The following is a 22732-nucleotide window of genomic DNA, read 5'->3' as shown; positions in this document are numbered from 1 at the left end:
ACCTCTCCTTTGTTTAGTAACCATGGAGAGTGAGAGGCTTAACAGATACAGGCACGAGTCAGTCCTGAGATTCTCCAGGTGTCTCACATTCCCCCATTTTTCATTTTACTTACTGGCAGTCAGGGAAATTGAAATTAAATGCACATCTGTAAGTACAATATGTTATACCTAGCAATTAACCTCTCGCATTCACATAGCTGTCATTCATACACGCACATTCTGCAAGACAAAAGCCACAGCTAACCTGAGTTGGTATTGGAAACTAAACCTTCATTATGTTAAATAATTATTCAGAAAATCAAACTGGAATCAGAGATCAGGTAGACTTTATAGGAAGGCCTGCTTAGGAGAATGAATCTCACGTGAAAGGCTTCTTTTAGTACTGAAATATATTAACAAATCAAAGTGATTAAAAAAATATCAGTTTTAAATCTATTCTGCTTTTCAGTCCCGAGTACTCCACTCCATATTTATCATTTAAATAGGTTTATGATTTAGATTTGCCTATTTATTAAATAGCTTTGTATTTTTGTCAAATGACAACAACAACAACAAAAAAAGAGACTGAGCAGAAAAAAACATCAAAGTGACTAGACTCTTACTGTTCTTGGACTAAACCTACATATAGGCATACAGTGTGTGTTTTATACTGGTATGAAAATATACTTCAGTTTGAACACTGACATGCAAACACGCTTACTTTGAAGAACACCATACTTTCATCATATTTTTAGAAAATTTAATGCATTACAAAAAGAATAGACAAGTTTAGCAAGACTTGGCTAATCCACAATGAACTTGAATAACCTGTCAAAATGAACAATAAAGAGATAATCTAAATGCATGAAACATAATTATTCCTTGCTCAACACATTTCAATTAATATGCCTTATCATTTGTATTTTTTAAATATCTCAAAGTAACACTTAATGGGTGGGAGGGGCTCTACTATTTCAGAGTAATTGACATGCAAATATATGCTAAGTGATCACATCGTTAACTATGCATTTTTATATTCGGGTCATACAATGAAATACTCTTTTTTTTTTTGGCTTAAGATACTGTCTAAAATTAATCTTTCCAAACTGTAAGACCATCTAACTCAATTGCTACACATACATACACACATATATACATGCACACATTCTCAAGTTCAGATGCATACAGATATTCTCTATTCAAATCAATCATTAAACACCATTTTTTGTGTAATATCAATTTATGCTATCAATTAAGAGTTAATAATAACCAATACAGCTCTATATTGTCCAATTTGTACATAGCATACAACAGTTGTAAACTCCGGACTCCACTAATCAGCACTTACCTTATCAAGTTCATTAGAAAGTTTTTTGTTTTCCTCTGTCAGCAGAATCTTTTCTCGTTCATACTTCTGTTTGAACTCTGTTTCAAATTCCTCTCTTTCACTTTGGCTAAGAAATAAAATGAAGTAGAATTAGAAAGTTTCCTATTCTAAAACTCATCACAGTATTCACTTAAATACATAAAGATCAATGAGGACTATAACACAGTCCTTAGGCAATGATCTTTCCTCATAATTAACAGAGCTCCACTGAGCTACTGTTTATCAATGTTATACATATTTTAGCCTTCAGATGAATCCTTCAAACACTGAGCAGCTGCAATTCTGCAGACCAAGGTGTGTGTCAATATTCTAAGACACTCAGGGTAAATTCTCATCTCACAGAAACATTAAACTTAGACATTTCTTTAATTCCAAGTTTTGCACAGAATGACAGGCAAAAATGACCACATATGAAACCAGAACACACAGAAGCTAAATTAGAGCCCTTGCGGCTGGGTCTCTGATGAGAAAAGCCAGAGGACACATTCGAACTGTACTGATACTTACAATCAGCAAAAAGTGGATGGATAACCTATACACGCCTAATATCACCAGACTCTAGAGCAGATTTGGACCATTCTTTTTGAGAGAGTTTCAGAGTAGCCGTTTCCCCCAAACCTTCCCTTCTCCTGTGGATGTCATTCAGTAAAGGAGAACCCCTGGTTGGTTCTGCTTAACATCAACTTTGATCTTGCACAATGAATATGAGAACCTGAAAATAAATGAAGTTGCAGGTCCTGTTTGCCAAAAACCACTGTGATTTCCTTAAAGTGGTGTATGGCAATGTTTTGATGTATAACTCCCACCTCACATCCGTTCTTTTGAGACTCACTACATTTGCATCTTGTATTCACCATGTCACCAATTATTCAGGTATCTGGCACAAAATTCATCAGTAGGTTGATGGAACTATACTATAAATGCCACAGATATAGTAAATGCTCTGTCAGCAAATACCACTGTCCAGCCTTAAAAGGTTTGAAAAAGTGCCCAGTATAAAAGGTTAACTCTGTAAAAATAAAATCCAGGGTAAACCTTGAGCACTGTAATTTTTTTTCTGGACAACGATCAGAATTTTACATTGTGCAACAGAGAAATTACATCCTCGCCTCTTTTTCTGAGATGTATAACTATTAGGACTGCCAAATGGAGAGAACACCCTTAAAAGATGAGAAGTGTCAGCGGTTACAGAGAACCCAGTTAAGAATAACGCTGGTTTGAATTTCCTATTGCTAATTTGAAATTCATTTAGTGCTTCAACCGCTCTTTGAAATCCAGTACAGCATGTTAGACTCATGGTGAAATTCTATGTTGCTAGGCATCCTTTGAAACATAACACTACGTCCTAGTAAAGTAACATACTATCATTACTGTTTAAACGCCAAGTTTGAAATTCACCACCACTCCTTTTCTATATCAACAGATTCCATGCATATGATGAGCAGTCTAGGGAAAAGGCAGGAAGAGATTAAAGCACTGGCTGTCAGGGGAATTAATAACAGGTCCTGCTTCTGTTTGCAAGGCATAGATTCAAAGCTAATTTCTCAGAGAGTAGACCAAACTAATTTTTAATTCTTTTATTTAGCTTTTACAGTTTTGTTTAGGGTTTTTTATTCTGTATTTGTCTAAAATTCATTCTTTTAAGGCTTTAAGGCTCAAAGCAGACATAAACAGTGGTGGATTAAGAAATCTTTGATTGGGAAAAGAGCCCAACATATTTGGTAGTTTTCTGTACTTTACATTTTTAATTCAACTGGTGATTGTTATTAACCCAGTAAGTCAGATTGGTATAGTATAATACAGAAATGAAGATAAACTTTAAACAGAGGACAATGCGGGTACAATCATACTGAAATATCGACTTGGCAAACCACAGAACTGCGACAGACTCCACAGGCATACCTTGGACAGACAGGAAGATCAAAATAATGCATTTGCTTTGAAGCCTGGCATCCACCTCTCCCATCAAGCTTTTTCTCTCATCTAAAATTTAGCTAGGTATCTGCTCTTCAAGTTTAAGAAATCTTACATGATCCAGCATTCTTTTTATCAGTAAAATAACGGTAGCAAACCACACGCAAGCGATGTGAAATACAGCTTTACGGTATCACTTTGTCACTCCAGCTCTTTATTGCGGCTGTACAAAGTGGAGAACTAACTTACTGCTCTGAAACCAAGAAAAGTAGACCTGAAACAAACCCCAGCCCCCAAGTTTCTTTGTATCATACAATTTAAAAACAGCAAATGCTGTTTTTATAAAGCTCTCTGCTTTATAAATCTATCGTTAAATGACAGGCTTAAAATAAATTTCTACAAATGTGATTTATTTTACAGTTTCTTGCACCTTATTCTGAAATATTTCATAATGACAATTCTAAGAAACGGAGTATTGTGCTACACAGATCACTGGGCTGATACTGTGTTCCTATGTTCCCAATTTTAGTAGCATGCAGTTTATGGGACTTTAGAAAAGGGCGATCATTTTGTACAGAAAGGTAGTCTCTCTCCCTTCAAGACTTATGCTGTTGAAATCACAGAAGTAAGAAAGCTTAAATTTAAAGGAGACAAAGAAAAAATACCTATCTTAAAAAATGAAACAGAAACCACCAACATACAAGTTACATAAGAGTACACAGATTTTGACAAAGCTCTTATTAACACTTGCTTAGAAAAACCTACGTAACTCACTCTATATACTAGAGCCCTTATGAAGTAATGCAACCACATCCTCTTAACAAAGCCTTTTTTTTAATATGCACTATACCAAAGCCTTTTTTTAAAATACACTAAAGATTATTTTTAGACTACTACATTTTTTTTGCCAAACTGTATACACACACTTCAACCCCACACCCATCCCAAGCCCACTATTGAAATAATTTCACTTATTTTGGCATAAAGTCTCCAGGTGCTTCCTATTCAACGCTTACATTGAACATCTCTGTACTGGAAGACTCACAAAAAGCTCTGCAAGCCTGATTACAATAGCTAAAAACAGTATGTGTAAGCAGAAACAAACAAAAAAAAAAGATATCCACGTTCGCTTAAGAAAACTACCAAATATTGAGAATCGAGCACCAACAGCAATTCTTCCATTCCTAATATTTAAGCTTCCCTTCTAAATCCCTGAACTACTACAGAAATCAATCTGTAGCACACCTCGAACAGTGGATTTCTGCATTTCTGTGGATTCCCAATACTTGCATGAAATTCTGCAGATTTGTTTAACAAAACCCAGTTAAGATCAGGTCTCCACTAATCACCCATCACGTGCCTGGACACCTGACTTTGTATGATGCTGAAGCCCTTCCCATTAAGAGCCAAATGTTGGATACTGGTTATGTGACACATTTCTGTTCATGCTTTAAAATGTCCTCTTCCACCAACACTTGAAATACATACAGAAATATGTGGTCACATCAGCAATCATTTTAGATTTGCATCCAGTTCTTTTTTTATTAATAGAGAGAAACTAGACTGAAAAAAGGTTTATGAACTAGCTAGATCAGCATCGTTAGGCCATTTGTTATCTCACTTGATGAACATCTAGTTAGAACTTTTGCAGCTGTACAACATTAGAATGGTTCTGATAAATCTCCAAGCAGCATTTGGTCTGGTCGGTGTTTGGAGGTACGATCTTTAGCAACAGTTTAGCCTGCAAAAAGAGGTATTAATGATTTTTTATTGAGTATTTCTTCTTCTGAGACACTACTGGACTGAGATGGCATTAAAGGAGTATCATACTATCACCTTTATATATTGTAAGACAGCATAGACTTTTGTGCATTTATAACTCATAGGTCAGCAAGACCGTTAAGTTGTGGTACAATGAAAACACGCTGCTGATGCAAATTTTACCTCTCAACCTAGAACAAAGCAGCAAACTACTGTGTTAGTATGTCCAGCCTACGAATAACTGCATTCTAGGAAGAAACAGTATATCCACTGCATTCTAGGCTGTATGATCTACTTCCCCTGCTGGAAACATTTTACCAGAAAAGCAGCGTTTCCACCTGTTTGCATAAGCTTTTTTTGAAAATTCTGTATTTTGTTTACTACTTGTATTTAAGGACTTGCTACAGTTTGGCTAAGCTTTCAGCAGGAACTTCTCCGTGGGTTTTCTAATATGCCATCTTGCTACAGCAGCAAAAAGCAGCATCTATGTTAGTGTCTATAAAGCATTCTGATTTTTTTATGAATGAAAATGAACACATTCAATTTATGACTGTTTCCATTACTACACTATCCAACAGAAAAACTTGTTTTTATTGATGAATGCCTCAAGGAACATACTCAAGGCTAGTTATAAGCTCCACCACGTGGGAGAGAAAAAAACAGGTCTCTGACAAATTACCATGTCAGAAGAGATAAAGCAGCTTATGCCTACAGTAGTCTGATGACTGATGTTAACACCGGATGGAACCCAGCATGGATTAGCCTTAGTCCGCATTAAGTGACTGTTCCTGTGCTGGCAGAAATGTAAGCAATAGTTGATCTCTAACACATTAGTTTTGTATCAAAAGATGAAAATACCGAACAGAAAAAAAATGTCAAAAAACTATTTTAAACTGCAACATAAGCTTCAGGGGTCGACTTACTCCAAGCTGCAAGTCTGCAACTCAAATTACATACCTCAGAATGGTCAGCCAGCACAAGAATTTTGGTGCAAAATTAACCGTTTCAGTAGAGGGATGTGGATTTTTTTGTTCTGTTTTATTTTTAAAGGTGATTGTGTTCAACCCTGGCATTAGCTCAGCCAAAAGGCACCTGTCTGCTCTACAATTAAAGAAGTGATAGTGTGTTTGAAAACATACTAGGAGATTTGAAAAGATATTTTGAGCTTAAAGGTAAATTCCACACAGTACTCACTTTTCTCTTCTGGTTTTCTCTAACTTGTCTTTCAAAATCATAATCTCCTTCTTGAGAGCAAGCTGCTGGCTCTCTGCATCCCGCAGTTCTTTCTTCAGACTTTTTATTTCATTAGCATGCATTATTTCACGTTTAGATAGCTCCTCTTCATAGAAAACACTTTTCTTTTCCAGGTCTGCCTTTAATTTAGTGATCTCTTGCTGGTGTTCTATACTGCTTACCCCAGGTGAGCGGCCAACCTGTTTTTGCTAAAATAAATAGCCCCAAGTTAGCACTCAAGAATGCTGAAAATGATGCTTAATAACAACTCAATATTCATAAGTCTGTTCAGAAAATATCCCATTACAGACTTGACTTAAACACACCTATCTCAATTTTTTTTGAAAATTTGTTAGAGCATAAATCTGAACTGTACTCTTTTGTGATTTAAATGCAGTAATATTTTTAAAGCCATTGAAAATCTGATCATCTCTTTAAACATTTCTGGCCACATTCTGACTCCCCTTATATGGAGTCAGCAAGTGACCACAGAATTAGATTTTTATGCTCCCACTCACACAGTTGACAGCAACGAGTTCAAGTGATTTTCAGGAATGCAGAATAAGGACTATGATATACAGTCAATATATTTTAAAGCACAAATAATTTACAGAAAAGCTATACTAGGACAAGCAGAGGCTTAACTGAAGGCAAAACTCGAGCTACAGAAACACTATATGGATTGCATCAGTCAGGAGGGAAATCTGACCTATTTTATTTAAACTGACCATTTACATCATAGTGGATTAATAGGAAAAACAAGCTTTAAACAATAAGAGTAATTACTTCACTTTTCGCAGCTGCATAGCTCTCTTAGTGAGGTCTTCTGGCATTTCAATAGTCTTTACACACTGCTTCAGGATACATACACATTTGCACCAAATGCTGCACTCACTAAACTCAATGTCCTGCCATAACATAGAGGAGGAGCAAGATCAGGTTCAAAATGAGAGTGGCATGACATGCACTGAAATCCAAGCTTGGAAATACTTTTTAATGTAAACATATGTATAACTTGGTTTGGAATTTTTTCTGTTTTTTAAAATATGTAATTAAATAAACGTAGTCTAAGCAAAGGAGGTTACTTAATAAAAACACTGTGTTTTGAGAAATTGTAGGTAACTGGAAAACCTACTTCCTTACAGTGACTGTCTCACACCTTTAGGAGGACTGAAGATATTTTGTTAATTGTACCTCCATTCTTACCATGAGATATTAAAATCCTCTCAGTTACCCTTAATTAAACATGGCTTTGGGTAATTATCTTTTGCTGATATATGAACAGACTTCAGGAGTTAAATGTCATTGTAGAACGTTCAGATGATTTGAATTTCTACCATGACGAATTCTGTGAGAAAGCTGGGCCTTGCTGTCAGTGTCAGCAGAACACTGCAAAACCCACTAAATGTATGAGCCAGATATGTGCTGCTACCGCATTGTTTTCTCTAACTCATCAAAACGGCCATCTGTTTTGATCTAAGAGTTAAATCCTGCCCTTAGGATGCAGAATGGTAAATTGGAGAAAGAAGATATCATCCTAACAGGAGATGGCTTGGAGAAAGAAAGATTTAAAAAAAAAAAAAAAAAGAAAAGAAAAAAAGAAAAAAAGAAAGGAAGTATAGGAATTTTCTTTCATGCACGGGCAGTGAACTACTGAACTTGTTTGTTACTGCCCAACATGCCAAATTGCATACACGTATATGGCAATGGAGCTCTGCAACATCATCTATCTGGTACATAAAATGTTTTAGTGGTGTTTCACTTTACTTTTTTTTTTTCCCACATGATACTATTAAGACCATAAGACAGATGGTGCAGTAGAAGAGAAAGCTGTATGGTACTGTACAGTGGTTTACAGAATTAGAGCAATACAGGAAACACAGAATATATTTTGAATTCATGTAAGCACAATTCCAAGTAGATATTTTCATACATGCCTGTTTCAAGTGGACAAATAGTGGAACTGAGACATAATGTATCTCCTGGCACATGGATAGTTAGGTGCTGTTTAATGCACTCCAGGATGCTGTTTGCCCTCTTGGCTGTCAGGGCACACTGCTAACTCATACTGAGCCTGATTTTTTTTTTGAAAATCCAGATACATGACATCCACTGGATCTCCTTTGTCCACACACTTACTGACAACTTCGCAGAACTCCAGCAGGTCAGTGTTCCAGGACTTGGCTGGATAGAAGGCACACTGCCTTCTTCCCAATAGGCTCTACTTCATCCATGAGCTCAGACCTTATTCTTTACTACAGGCTCTACCCCCTTCCTAAGGAAGTCCCACCCACTGCTCTGCAGTTTCCAGGATCTTCTGGATGAGATTTACAGTGGCACAGTGGGCCATCTGTAATAAGGAGGTGCACATTGTGGCCAGCAGCTCTCTTCTCACCTGAGTTCCTTCAGAACCCCCTCAGTGAGGCCACCGGTTCAGGTGACTTCACATCTGACTCACCTGCCAGCAAAAACGCTTCCTGCACGTTATCCTCAGACTGAGCCAGCTCACCTGACCAACATCCTGCACTCTGTGTGGCAACCTCCCCTGCTCCAGCAGTAAAGTCTGACACACCAAAAACTTGTTGAGCATTTCTGTCACAGCTCTATCAACTCAGAGATTATTTTTTTCATCCCTGCCAACAAGCAGCCTCATGAGTTTCCCAAGGTGGCTTTCTGCTTTTGATTTAAGGAACTTCCCACAATCACTCGGCATCCTTTGCAAAGTGCTCTCTAAATTCTCTTTCTTTAGTCCTCAACATCCTGTTCACGTTTAACCTGCCATCGTTTATGGGCTTTTCTATTCTCCTCATTTGGAGAAACTTTCCTTTTTTCTTTAAATATCGACTTTTTCTCTATAATAGCCTCCTGAACTTAGCTAAGGAGCCATGCAGAGCTTTGACTGAATGGATGATGCAGCATCACAACTGCACGTGATCCAAAGCATGCTTACTGTACTGTGAAATATTACTAAGAAAACTACAAGTCCTCTTTCCTCTTCTGAAAACTTGCCCTGCTGTTATAAATCTGCATATCATTTATTCTCAATAGAGCTCCATAAATTCTTCTTGCCTCTTAAGCCATCATACAAACTCTTTGCTGGTGGTGAAGATTCATGAAAGCAGAAGAAATACATCTTAGTTTTCAGATAACAATCTGAACTCACACCAGTAGAAACTTTATAAATCCAAACTTCTTACTGAATGGATTTCCTTATCTTCATTTAACAAAGGAAGGCAAAATAAAAGAATGTTTCCAAAGAAACCCCAAGATTTTCTATGCAGTGACTTTATGTTGACAAATGTCCCACAGAATTCTAATAAAAACCCCCCTGTTATTCATGTAAATTAAGGCCAGAATAGGCCTAATCTGACATTTTGCACAAAAAAGTTTAGAATTATTCCACTGGACAAAACACTGGGAATAGGATTTTGCTGTAAATGAAGAACAATCCTCATGTGGAAATAAAAAACTTTCTCGTTCAGTTTTTGAGATAGTCTGATTTCTTCACCATATAAAATGCTAAATTATAGAATAAAATAACAGCTAACATTCTTGGCTTACTTAATTTCTGCTCCTAAAAACCCATATATGTCTGAGCAATCTCATCAATATAAATAAAGTCTTAATGCTCTTGTGCAAACATGTCTCAACTTCTGGCTGAAAGGCAGAATTACCCTAAAACTTTTTCTCTATAGTTACATCAGTTGACAACTATTGTGGAGGAAACCATCTTTCTTTTGACTGACATGCTGAGTAACAACACGGTACACAAGACATCTATACAGAAACCTGTACAGACTGCAGGTTTATCTTCAAATACTCAACCATCCTACACTAAAAAAACAAACCAAACCAAAACAAAACGCTTTTAACAGGTAAAGTTAAACAAAGTAATAATGGGAGCAATTTGGAAAGAGATCACTGAGTATTAAGAAATACTTTAGTGAGCAGTGAACACACTGGCCTGAAAAGTGCATTAGGTAAATGTTGATGTTTCTCGACAGTAATGTGATCCATGCTTGCATTAATATTCAGCATCAACTGAAGTGACAAACTGACAATACCCTTTTGTTCTACATCTGAAAGCAATCAAACAGATCCAAGTCCTAGTTGACTAGTAAGTTTGCAGGTGTTAATATCAAAACAGACTAACCTTTAGCCCTTCTACTTCGCTTTCCAACTGTTTAGAGTACTGTTCACTCCTCTCTCGCAATTTCCTGTCTTTGGATGCCTCAGCAGCTGCGGCTTCAGCTTGGACTTCCAGCTACAAAAGTACATACGTTTTTAATAGGTAGGATTCTTATGGTTTTTTTTTTTTTCAAAATCTATTGATGGTTTTCAATATAAGAGATAAATCTTCAGCACTAAACTGAACACTTTCAAATTCTTAGAAAACAAAATCAGTACTGTTTGAAACAACAAAGAATTAAAGATTTACAGATAACAAAAAAAAATTACTTTGTCAGAAAACCTTACATATAACTACTATTTCATAGACTCTAAACAGTCTTCTCACCACTTACTTCTTTTTTAAGTCTCTCTGTTCTGCGTAACTCTTGCCTTAAACTTTCTACTTTTTGCATCACCACTTCCATTTCTTCCTCCTTATCTCGGAGCTGGCGGGCAAGCTTTTGTTTTTGAGAGTGCAAGTCTGTCAGCCGCTCGTTCATCTCTGAGAACTCCTGCATTGCCAATTTCCGCTGGCTGTGTGCATCTTTCAGCTCTTTGGCTTGGGATTTTAATCTGTCACTAGACTCTGCCAGTTCCTACAGTTTAAAAAAAGAATTAAGTAATAAACCTAGAAAGCTGCAAGGCCAATTCTGTCTTTGGATGCGCATCTAACACCTTCTCCAGAGTGAACAGAAACTACATATTAATCTGTTTTCATGAATGCATCTCTAATACGGATTATATGCCTCTATAAATAAGGAGAGAGGCCAGATTTTACACTACTGAAGTGCATAAAGCTGCATAAATGTAAACTGAGTAGGAACTTACTCCATTATTATAGGTTAAACACAATGGCTTTCAAGCACTTGCATTAAAATATAAAAATACCTTACTTTCTTCATTAAAAAATATCATCAGCATAGTTTTTCAATAAATCCTTAAATGAATAAAAAGAATAGTACTTATCTGCTAAATGATTAAAAAAGTTTTTGCATTAATTGAATGGAGAACTCTGCTCTATGAAAATTTCTGCTTAGAAGCTTTTGAGAATTGACCTGCAATGGCGAGCATGACTTCCACACACTGTACCATAATATCAAATATTACAGAAAGTTTCAGGCAACAAAGCACTGTAGTGATTAACAGCAATATATGATAATTACTCTTTTAGAAGAACCTACACGAAGTAACGTTGCTAGTGCTGTGATAACTCTACAGCACAGTACCTTCATAAAGCTTGCTGTGTCCTAGATCTGTGCTACTACACTACGAATGAGGGACCACAACAGTTTAAATGGTTTAATGATGTTCAGCCAAACCGGAGCAGAACAAAGAAGCAAGGAAAAGCGAGTCTGAGGATGAAAAGAACAGCGGCAGGAAGAATTAATATTTGGCACTGTTGACATTTATACAACTCTAAATGCATTTGTTATGAAGAGAGGTCCTAATCACTACAAGTTGTTTTAGAAGAGAGATGTTCGCTCTTGGACAAACTGGCAGCTTTCAAGGTTTTAAGAGCCTTAAGGGTTAAAAGAAACAGTGTTAAATACATCAAGTGTGGACTCTAAAATACTGGGCAGATATAATCATGATGAGAAACAGGCTAATGTATTTCACACCTGATTACAGGCTGATTTAACCATGAATACAAAAAAGAGCCATGAAAGACAGTATGTTATAAATAACAAAACAAGGAATCAAGGGGACAGAGAAGAAGAAATAAACCCCAGTATTGTTTAACAGTAGTTATTTCAAATTAGTTTTCAATGTTCACGTGGGCAATTTTTCACATCTCTCTTCTGGAAACAATTCTGTGACACAGCCTTAATACCATATTCTTAACATTTTTTCCCTGCTACAGTCTTACCCATACTTCAGATTATATTAGTTATCTAGAATAGTTCTCTACTTTGCCTTCTAACGACTATCATTATCACTCTTAATCTGAAGCTATAAAACCTTCTTCGCAGCCACCATGCAATTTTGTTCACTATCTGGAAGCAGTCACCTAGGACCACCCAGCAGTCATACACACAACATGTTAAATAACGTCCTTGTCTTCAAAAAAGAGGCAGAAAGCAAAGTAGGTCACGCTACACATTTGTTGTCTGCTTATTAATTTTACACTTGAAAGTTATTTCAAGCAAAATGAACAAAAATAAAATAGTCTTTAGGGTTTAGAAGAGTTGCTGACAAAATGCTTTTACCTTATTAAGATCTTCCCTCTCTTGCTTCAGCGTTCTGACCTGTTTCTCAAAAGCCTTTATTTGTCTGGAAGCATCATCCAACTCCCGCCTTGCAGTGCTGGCCTCCTCAAGTTGTTGTTCTAGCTGACCAGAATCTAGAAAAAGCAGTGGACTTCTAAATATGTCAAGGAAAAAAAATCATTATTCTAGAATAGCATAGCCTAGCTGCTTGAAGCCCCTTCAGCGTTTGTTCTGGTTTCCATTTAATCACAAAATAATGCAATTCTTGTCTGGTTGAGAATAGCGAGTAGGTTGTTTCAACTGCTGTTATCTGCTTTTAATGAAACAGAATAGAGGGTCACAGCTTGCTGAAAAACAACATAGAAAACAATAAACAACTTGTCTTTTTGCTTTATAATAATCATGCACTATACATAATTCTGTAATGTATGCTTTAACATGACCTATACATTTGACTTTTACGCACTGTGATGTAATATATAATGCATCTTTTATTACACTGTAATTATAAACAGTTGCCCTCCTCCTCACAAACTCCCCCAGAAAGAAACAGTAAAAGTAACGGGTCACTCAAGAGCTGGCAAGTGTTCTCCTGTTGATACACTTAAAATTAACTTCAGATGATTTTACTTATTTCTGGTGTGAAAACCACTTGTGTTTATGTGATCTGCTTTATTACTACTATAAATACAGGAAAACTATTACAGTTTCTTACCAACTGTCAGTTACACAATGACAGTACATTTCTATGCCACAGCTAAATAATGTCATATAAATACACTCAAATGTTACAATGTGAAGAGATGAAATCCATAAAATACTACAACTGAAAATTTCTAGCTAATGGGTGGGTTTTCCCCTCTTAGTCCTTCACTTAAAAACAAGAATTTAAAGCCATATATGTATGAAGATAGGTTAATTCCAAGTTCTATGAAATCACTAGACATTTTGCCTTTGATTTCAGTTGTGGCAGATCTTCAGACCATATATATTTACCCACAGAACAGGAACCCATCTATACTCTTAATAAGAGCCTTTTATTACATTTTAATAAATGCAACCCTAAGAGACTGGCTCTTGGAGAAATCAAATATAAAAACACATATGTTTCTGAGAGCTGTAATTTCTGAAACACAAGAATTTTACAAGCAAATGAATACCATTAGCTTATACCCAGAAAAATATTCCCTATTGTTTTAATTCATTGACTCTTGTTTAAAAATTTAAAAGAATGCATTTAAATAAGAGATGCAGCTCAAAGCAGAAATTAACTGACTCCCTTATGTAGTCTACTCTGAAGTCACTAGCAAAAAGAAGGTTTATATATAGCTCTACTGAGCCAAGATAAATCTCTCTTCTGTGCATGAACTACTTTGTTCCACAGCTCTGTTTTCTTCTTCCATTGCTGCCCTTTACATATTTGGCAATATTAAAGATTCCTCAAAGTTTTCTCCTATGTAACTTAGTGAACAAAAATTATAACTTTGACCTCAAAAATTGAAAGCATATGCTAGCTTGTCATTTCCTGGAAAACTAGATAGACAAGAAAAATATTTTTTTTCTAAGGTCCCACCGGTGACAGTCCTGAATTTAACACAATTTCATGTTCATTTTTTATTACCTTTTTAAGCAGGTGTTTACTCTCACAGCTCCAAAAGAGGCAGTAAAATAGGTTAAAGAATATAACCAAAAGCTAGTTGCGACATGTGTGTAGTAAATGGATATTTTCCATCTAATCACCCTAGTTGTTGCTAACATTTTACCTAATATATGTGAACACTCACTGTAGCATCTTATTACATTACATTTAATTGTCCAAGAGATGAGCCCAAAGCATAAAGTTCAGCTCTGCACCTGAACTGAACCTTCTTAAAGTTCATTAGATCTAGATTTGGAATTTTAGATATTTTAAAGGCCACCCAGAAAACTTGGAACTAGCTCCCCTATATTTGGAAGCATTCAGACATGACCATCACTTGGTTTGTGCCTGTATTCTGTCATTAATTTAGTTCTAAAATCTATCTCACAAAAAACCCCCATAAAATCAAGCAAAATACAACATTCTTTTTTCTCAGTTTTATCAAATTAGCTTGTATTAGTTACAACTCTAGGCACAAATTAGTGTCTTCTAACTAATGGCTGTATTGTCTGGACCAGACAAGGCATTCAAGTATATAGTGGGAAAGTCACCTGGTGACTGGGGATGGATTAGACAACTCTACATCTTCCTCATTTAATCACATTGTTCACTTCCAACCAAAAAAAACCAAAATCACATATTGTATCTAGGAATAAATATACAAATATGTATGTGGCACAAAGCAGAAAATTCTTAATGGATACTTAAGGGAGAACCTTCTCAATATTAACTGCCTCCACCAGACATTGACTTCTTTTAAATGTGAAAAGGGCTAACAGTTGTGTTAGGGAATGTTCCCACAACTTTTTTTTTTTTATTACCAAAGGAAGAGAGTAATACCTTCAGCAATGAACTGAAATCTAAGTTGCAGCTCAACAGACAAGAATAAAATATAATTTAAAGATGATCCCAATGCTTTTCTATGAAGGTCTGGTCCCACACAAAAGCTGTTCTTGTACATGTTGCTTTTCACTGGTCCCAAAGAGCCAAAACCAGAGCTGAGGATTGCTGCAGAACAGAGGTTTCTCATCATGTCTTTTTCCTCTTTACAACAGCAAGCGGAGGGACATTTGGCTGGAGAGAAACTTCACAAAAACCTTTGTCCTGACATAGCGCCAATATGGCATCACTCAAACCAGAGTGATCCTCCCAGAGCTAGTTAAGCCATGTTTCACATCCCAAAATAATGCTTATGGTACAATATGAAATTGCTGCATCATGCCAGAGCAGCTGTCCAACTGTATATCTGTAACAGACTTTTTTCAGACTACACAATTTTAACAGCATATAATCTACGTGCTGCAGTCTGCAGTTCATACACAGTATGTTTCTGCCCCATAATGTAGCAGCAGAGTCTAAACACACCAACTAAAATGTCTGGAAGTTAAGTTCAAGTTATTCTTTCCGTGGGTGTCGCTGCCGGCATTCCTGACACTTTCAGGAACTGAATGAAGTCTTTTCACAAATACAAACCAAACCAAATAATTTTGTAGTTTCCTCCAGCCTTTCTCACTGGATTTTTTTCCCTTGCCACAGGTGGCATGTAATAGAGATCCACCTACTGCTACTCGTGGCTGAATTTACGTGAGGGAAAAATCAGCTGTTTTCCTATTTCAATTGACAAGAGGATCAGATTTGTTCTTCCCATTACTATGGTTCTAGTCCTGGTACCTAACAGTCTCTATCAATGTTGTTAAATTTTGTAACTAAAAGCCATTTTGCTGTACTTCCTTTCTCTTTGAAGATCTCTCTGCTCTCAAGATCCTATTTTGAAGAAACCGTTACAGAGCAGGATAGCAGAAGCCCTATGCTATGAAGCCACTACGAGAGGAAACTCCCTTTAACTTAATCCAGAGCATCATATCAAGAATAGAAGCTCTCTCTCTGCAAGTTCTTAAAACATGAATTGCCAGAATCTGGGAGAGGAAGGCTGGAAAAAGATGGATTTGGATATATCGGATTTCTTTGGATCTTTCCCTAAATGTCTCCAGTAGCCTCTGTAAAGACACAGGATACTGGGTTAAGTAGATCTTCACTTTTTGTCTAGTCTGGCAGTTCTAAATAAAGGCAGTATGACATTAATTAAAGAAATTCAGCTCTTTATCTGCACAGATTTCAAAAACACTTTTCAAACTTAAAGTACTAAGATACTTGATAACCAAATTTTTAGTTATCATAAAATCTTCATGAACTCTCAGAAGCAAAGGAATTAAATGGAAAGGAAATAAATGTTCAGTTTTGTAAGAAATGATAGCTCATTGACAGCAGAGCTTAGAGGTGGGTCTTCCCCCTCTCATCTCCCTTTCCTTGTATGCACCTATTGACCACCTTGTGCTGATTTAGCAGATCATAAATTGAGTAAATTCTTTGTATCTAGATAGTTCTTTCTTTCTTTAATTGAGTGAATTAAAGACAAGAGAGTCTGGGGCATGCACAGAGAGAGCAAGGGCTACACAGCTGTGAGCAGGACCCATTCTGGTGGCAGAGTTTTGTTTGGTCTGGTTTGCTACTTGTGGAACTGCAGTCTTATAGCCCGTAGCGTCCTCTCTCATGGAAAACACCCTCCTCTACTCCTCGCCACTTGGAAAACTCAGTATCACTGTAGATTCATGCACACAGCCCACCTCCCACACTATTCTAAAAGTACTGTTCCAAGAAAATACTCAGAAAACCACATCTCCAGTTTGATCTAGCTTTTACTCCACAACCAGCTACAATGCACTAAGCAACAGCACACCATAAACCTCTGTGGTTTCAAAGAAAATATAAATATAATCAAAATTGTGAACACATCTCACAAATTTGGCCCTTCCAAGGAAATTTCAACAGAAAATGAGACAATGAAAAATATCAATTGATGCTTAGATCGTAACAAATCATCCTTCCATCAAATATTTTTAAGACTACTAAAACTGCTAGGTTAAACTCTTCACCTCTCATGTTTACTTACGTCAGCAAGAAACACCACCTTCCTTCCAGTTTACTACCTATGCACCTGCATAGCAGAGTGCAGAGATGTACAAAGCAAGGAATGCTAAGATATGCTACAGTGACTATGACTTCTGAAAAGACAGCAGTCACTTTTTATACTGCCAAAAATAATCAAACAAGTGCTCCATCCGCTCTTGCAGTACACATTGCGGGGGGGGGGAGAAAAAAAAAAAGGTAGTACTATGGAAATTAGTCATGGTTTCACAGATTCTCAGGTAGTGACTGATTCCCATCCATGTAAATTAGCAACACCATAATTTAAAGCTAGTGGATCTTTACCACTAATAACAATAGCAGGAGTCTCTGAAATCTTCCTTCTCCCCTGCAACTGGAATTACTCAGGTACTGAACATTAAGTTCAATTTGTAGAAAATGTTGAGCTACCAATGAAGAGCAAAGAATAAAATAAGAAGTATAAATAGACTGGAAGACTCTGCGAAAACAAAGTAAAACTAACATTACACTAGGAGAAAAAAATCTTCTCAAAATATTGTTTCCTGTTACAGTTTTTACATTAATATTTGTATCATATTTATAACATACCTGTTACCTGTTTCTTCAACTTTTCAATTTCTTCTTTCAAACTTTTAATTTCTAAATCTTTGCTTGCTGTTATTGGGCCATCCACTGTTGAATACTGCAGAGCCTGGACTGTCTGGGTGGACTCTAGAAAAAGATGGAAGAGAGAGGGACAAATCACACACCTGACATCTCAGGAGGTCAAAAAGATATTACTGATAAATTAAGATATGCCTCACTGAGTATTCTACAATTTGTAATTTCCAACTACCATGTGCCAAATTTTCAGTAATTATCAGCTGGACAAACTAAGTTTTTAGAGGCTTTAAGAATGAAATCTTTATGCCATAGTAAGTAAGGCACAGTGCAAACAAAGTCAGCATGTTATAAGAAGTTGCATACATGGGATATTTCAGGCATAAAAAGTAACAGAAGTTTAATTTGTCAAAGGAAATAATGAGAATTCTTTTCTGCTAAAAAGCATTCCAGGAGGTATATTTATTTTTTTCTGTGGTATAAACCATACCTTACAAACCTAATCGAAGTCAAAAAAGTGGTTGAATAAATTTTTTTTAATGACTGTACCTTGCAGTTTTCTACTAAGTTCAAGCTTTTCCTGTTCTAGACGTCTTATTCTCCTCTCATAAGCTTCTGTTGCTAAACTATCCTCCAGAGTTCTTTGAATGCTTGCATCAAGATCCATGGAGGGTGGTCCAGCTGTCAGTCTTAGACAGCTGCGGTCTGAAAGCACACTGGGGGAAAAAAATTAAAACAGTATTGGGTTTTACAACAGGCTGTGTTTAAAATAATTTTTTTTAAAAAAACAATCAATGAATAGTTGTTTAAATTGTTAATTACTATGTAATTTATTATACAGTCAAATAATACCTTGTTAGTATGTGCTCATTAAAAATTGAATTAATTTTTACCTAGCAAGACTGATCACCTCAATGCATTTATTGTTACATAAAAGTGAATGAACTCTTGATTAAAAATTGTCATTATGGACAGTCAACATTGGCCAGATAGCAAAAAGCAACAATCTAGATAGTTAGTAAGATTTCAATAACGGTTTCTTTTAAAATAATTAATCAAGTTTCCCAAATACTTTAAAGACAACAATCACAACAAATAGTATGAGATTATCACATGACAACTAGGCCACATATCACAAATGCTGTGGCCCTGATTCTGTGGATAGTCATGTACACATACCACTATTTATGCAAATAACCCTTCTGAAGTCTACAGGACATGTCACATAACCAGCATGAAGCACATGTGTTTGGAGAAAGATAGGCCTGCTTTTTCAGTGGTTGTAAACAATCTTTATTTATTTTCATAAATGATCAAGGAGCATACATGGACTTCCTTGTTACTGATTAATTTAGCATTGAGATGAACATGACAAATACCACATGAATACCAAACAGCAATAAACGCAATTTTTAAAAGATTTCCATTCCAACTTACACGAGTGGCAAAGGACTAGAACTAAAACTGTTTTTAAAGTCTAATAAGTTCACTCTGGGTCTGCACATCTGCTCTTAACTTTGTCATATGCAGTTAACTTCATACATTGTCTGAAAACCACCATCAACAAAACTGCTGACCTTTAAATTCAAGTAAATTTTACCTGCAGAGAGCTCATTCTTTTGGACAGACAGCATTTTAGATTATTGCCTAGTAATTTCCTCAATAAACCACATTCTTTGGTGTCTGTTTGCAGCTGGTTACAGAGACATAAACTTAAGATACTATGTAACTATCCTACAGACAACTTTGGAACTCTTAACTTACCAGCTACTCGTGTATGTGAAACCCACAAATGGTAAATGATGGCCAGAAAATGCAGTGTGTGATGGTGGAGGCATTGTTTCCTAGAAAAATAATAGGACAGTTGAGTAAGTAATATCCTACCGGACTTAAAAAGAAAAAAATTTTCTCATTTAACCGCATGTGAAGTGTTAGTGATAATACATTAACTATATTCACAGTCATCCTTATCTACAGCCCAAATATGAAACAGCATCACCTAAATCTATAATAGCATGCAATATACAAAAATACAGCATGCTGGCATAAAAATGCTTTTCTAATTAAATAGGCTATCAGTGGAGGAAAGCAAAATATAACACGTATTAAAAGCTGATCTATTCCTTCTTTTTTCCAAGAAACTCTTAGCATAAAGAGTATCCTTTTATTCCCTCCTATACTCCTCTCTGCTATTTAGTCAGCAGGGCTTCCTGCCTGTAGATTTACCAACCCTACTTTTGAGTGGGCTATCTCTATTTGGAGAGAACAAGAGTCAGACATTTACTAGAAAGTAATACAACAGGACTTTCTAACCCCATTAGTGCTTTGACCATTTCTTCCTTCATTGCTCCTTTTTCCTGCCAGACAAAGAACTGCAAACCCAAGACAAATCTTTGAGCTTCTCCTCAGGCTAAAATAACCCTGTTGCTGTATTATTTGAACCATTGTAAGTTCTAATATTCTTAAATATCCTGCTAAAAGTTTCCTGTTTAACCCCAAGATGCAAGGTTTATGTTGCTATACTAGAGACAGTCTTAACGGTCATCAAAAGAAACTCCCTAAGAAGATTATGAAGCTGAAAGTGCTAAAACATTCTAAATTTCAAGAAAAGGTAATATAATGATTTTTTTTCCAAACAAAAGAACACCAACAACACGGCTAGATTGTGTACGTACATCAAGTCTACATTGTGGCGCATTTTGGAAACTAAGGACAAGACCAAATTACCGCACAGGTAGTTCAGAAAACAAAACCAAAAAAGGTGAAAATGCTTCACCTCGCATGTAAACAGCAGGTTTCTGCATCTTTCAACAAACACCAAAAAAAAAAGTATTCCCAAGGAAATAACACAAGGCGTTCCTCTGACGCTAAGACCTCTATCATCTGTCAAAGTTCCTGTTCAAAAGCATAGAAACACTAAGGTTGTTAAAAATCAGTAGTTGCAAAGCTTTTTGAGCAAAGGCAAAAATCATTTCTTTCTCACTAAGATTGTACCTGAAGAAATGGCTGTAGGATTTCTCCTAAATTTCCCAAAACTCAAGTCAGAAAACAAGCTGGAAAAATTTTAGTGGGAATGAACTGAATGGAATCTTACAGAGATAGGAGCAATTAGAGTAGAGCACTACAATAAAATGTATTATGCAAACTTAGTACAATTCTCAACAATGCTCCGTTAGAAATACTGTGTCTTGAAGACTATCTACATGTAAATATATTATTCTTTATAAAACATGGACACTAAGAACTTGTTACTGCAAATAACAGATGTATGTTGGTTAAAAACGTGTAAAGTTACAATGAATTTACAAAGTTGAACTGAAGTTATCCTTACACATATACATTTGGAGGATCAGCCGCTGAACTATGAATGTTCTTCATTCACAGTTCTTCAAAGCAGTACTTATTTGTTGTTTATGCAGTGAAATAAACTGCAATTTACATATATTTTGTTATAAAGTATACTACAAAAGCAAATTTGTCAAAATGTTAACTCTATACTTACAGAATTTTTTAAGCAATCATCATCCACATCAAAGTTTGATGTATCAGTGGGGCTGCTGACTTCAGGGATGTAAGGTGCCTCACAGTTTCTAATGTTGTCCCAATCAATCCCAGAAAAAAATGGATGGTTCTTAAAGTCTTCTATCCCATTTTGTCCAAGTCGATGCTCTCTGCTACAAATGAGCCTTCGGATGAGGTCCTTTGCACTTTCAGAGACATCTGTCACTTGTGCAGGAAACTGAAACCTCTCCTTAAAGATTAATAAGAGAAAATAGTTTATCACCAAGAAAAAGTTGGAAAAATCACCCTTCTTAGAGAAAATCACTATGTAGAAAAAGAAATGTGCAAATACTCCAGTTCTTAAATATATGCAGTAAGGTTTCTAGGAAAAAGACTTCTTCAAAGGATAGAAACTATTGACTTTTTTTTGGTCTCCTAGTTTTTCTCCTTTATTTGGATTTCTCTTATGCTGTTGAATTGTACAGTTACTTCCATGTGGAAGAACATTTAAGAATCTTCTGCATAAGCCAATCAATGGATCCGCCAGAAGAAAGTAACACAAAAGGAGTGATGTGATATAGCCAAGATTTACTCCACAGAGTGAACTAACAGCCATGTTTTCAAATCCAGATTTTCAGTTCTGAACTGCTTTATCCTAAAGCAAAGCCATCTGCAAGCCATAACCATAAACTTACTAGATTGAAACATATTTTTTGTTCTACATTTATGAATATTAACATAATTAGTACACAAAAACTCATTTTTAAATAAGTCTTCAAGTTACCCTATTACTTATTAAAAATTAGCTTAAATAGAGAAAGAGAAAGTGCACTAACTTTGTGGTTCATTATTTTCCCATAGGTCTCCACCAAGGACTCAGCATAAAAGGGTGTTTCTCCATAAAGCATTTCATACATGCAAACGCCTAGGGACCACCAGTCACACTCGGGCCCATACTTCCCTTTTCCATCTTCCATGGCCTGCAAGATCTCTGGAGAGATATAGTCTGGAGTTCCAACTGCCACTGAAGATTGGACCTGTAGAAGTTACATTTCCAGGATTAAAATCCATCCATCGTTACAGACACTGCTGTTTGTGGCACTGTGCATGTATATATAAATTTAGCCTAGTGTGCTAGCTATAACAACTAAACAGAAAGGCTTCTAAATTAATAAAGAAATACTTAAGCATCCAAGGCACTATATTAATAGGCATCCCAGTAATATACTTTTGCTAAACTCTTACAAATATTTAATAACAAAAAGAACAAAACTGTCAGTTCTCAGGCTTAGAGCTGTTAAGTAATTATGGATTAGGTAATCGCATATATTAACTCAAATACTTTGTAACACTCTGGGACACAATTAACATACTGGAATTACATTCTAGTCACAC

General features: G+C 36.1%; 1 protein-coding gene across 8 annotated transcripts in view; it reads right to left on the bottom strand.

Moving 5' to 3' along the window:
- Positions 1-22732, bottom strand: part of CDC42BPA (CDC42 binding protein kinase alpha) — a 191502-nt gene that overhangs the window by 56090 nt on the left and 112680 nt on the right. For 7 of the 8 annotated variants that reach the window (XM_074817748.1, XM_074817752.1, XM_074817751.1 and 4 more), the window contains exons 8-17: positions 22174-22374; positions 21339-21587; positions 19601-19680; positions 18386-18552; positions 17825-17947; positions 12652-12785; positions 10798-11040; positions 10428-10538; positions 6236-6483; positions 1328-1433 (exon numbers count right to left, since the gene is read on the bottom strand). In XM_074817748.1, the coding sequence (XP_074673849.1) occupies positions 1328-1433; positions 6236-6483; positions 10428-10538; positions 10798-11040; positions 12652-12785; positions 17825-17947; positions 18386-18552; positions 19601-19680; positions 21339-21587; positions 22174-22374 (1662 nt within the window). The remainder of the gene's footprint in view (positions 1-1327; positions 1434-6235; positions 6484-10427; positions 10539-10797; positions 11041-12651; positions 12786-17824; positions 17948-18385; positions 18553-19600; positions 19681-21338; positions 21588-22173; positions 22375-22732) is intronic. The other variant, XM_074817756.1, reaches the window with a different exon arrangement.

This window comes from Strix aluco, chromosome 3, assembly GCF_031877795.1.
Source record: "Strix aluco isolate bStrAlu1 chromosome 3, bStrAlu1.hap1, whole genome shotgun sequence".
Taxonomy (NCBI): domain Eukaryota; kingdom Metazoa; phylum Chordata; class Aves; order Strigiformes; family Strigidae; genus Strix; species Strix aluco.
Note: the sequence above shows the minus strand (reverse complement) of the source record. Positions and strands in the feature narration are given on the sequence as shown.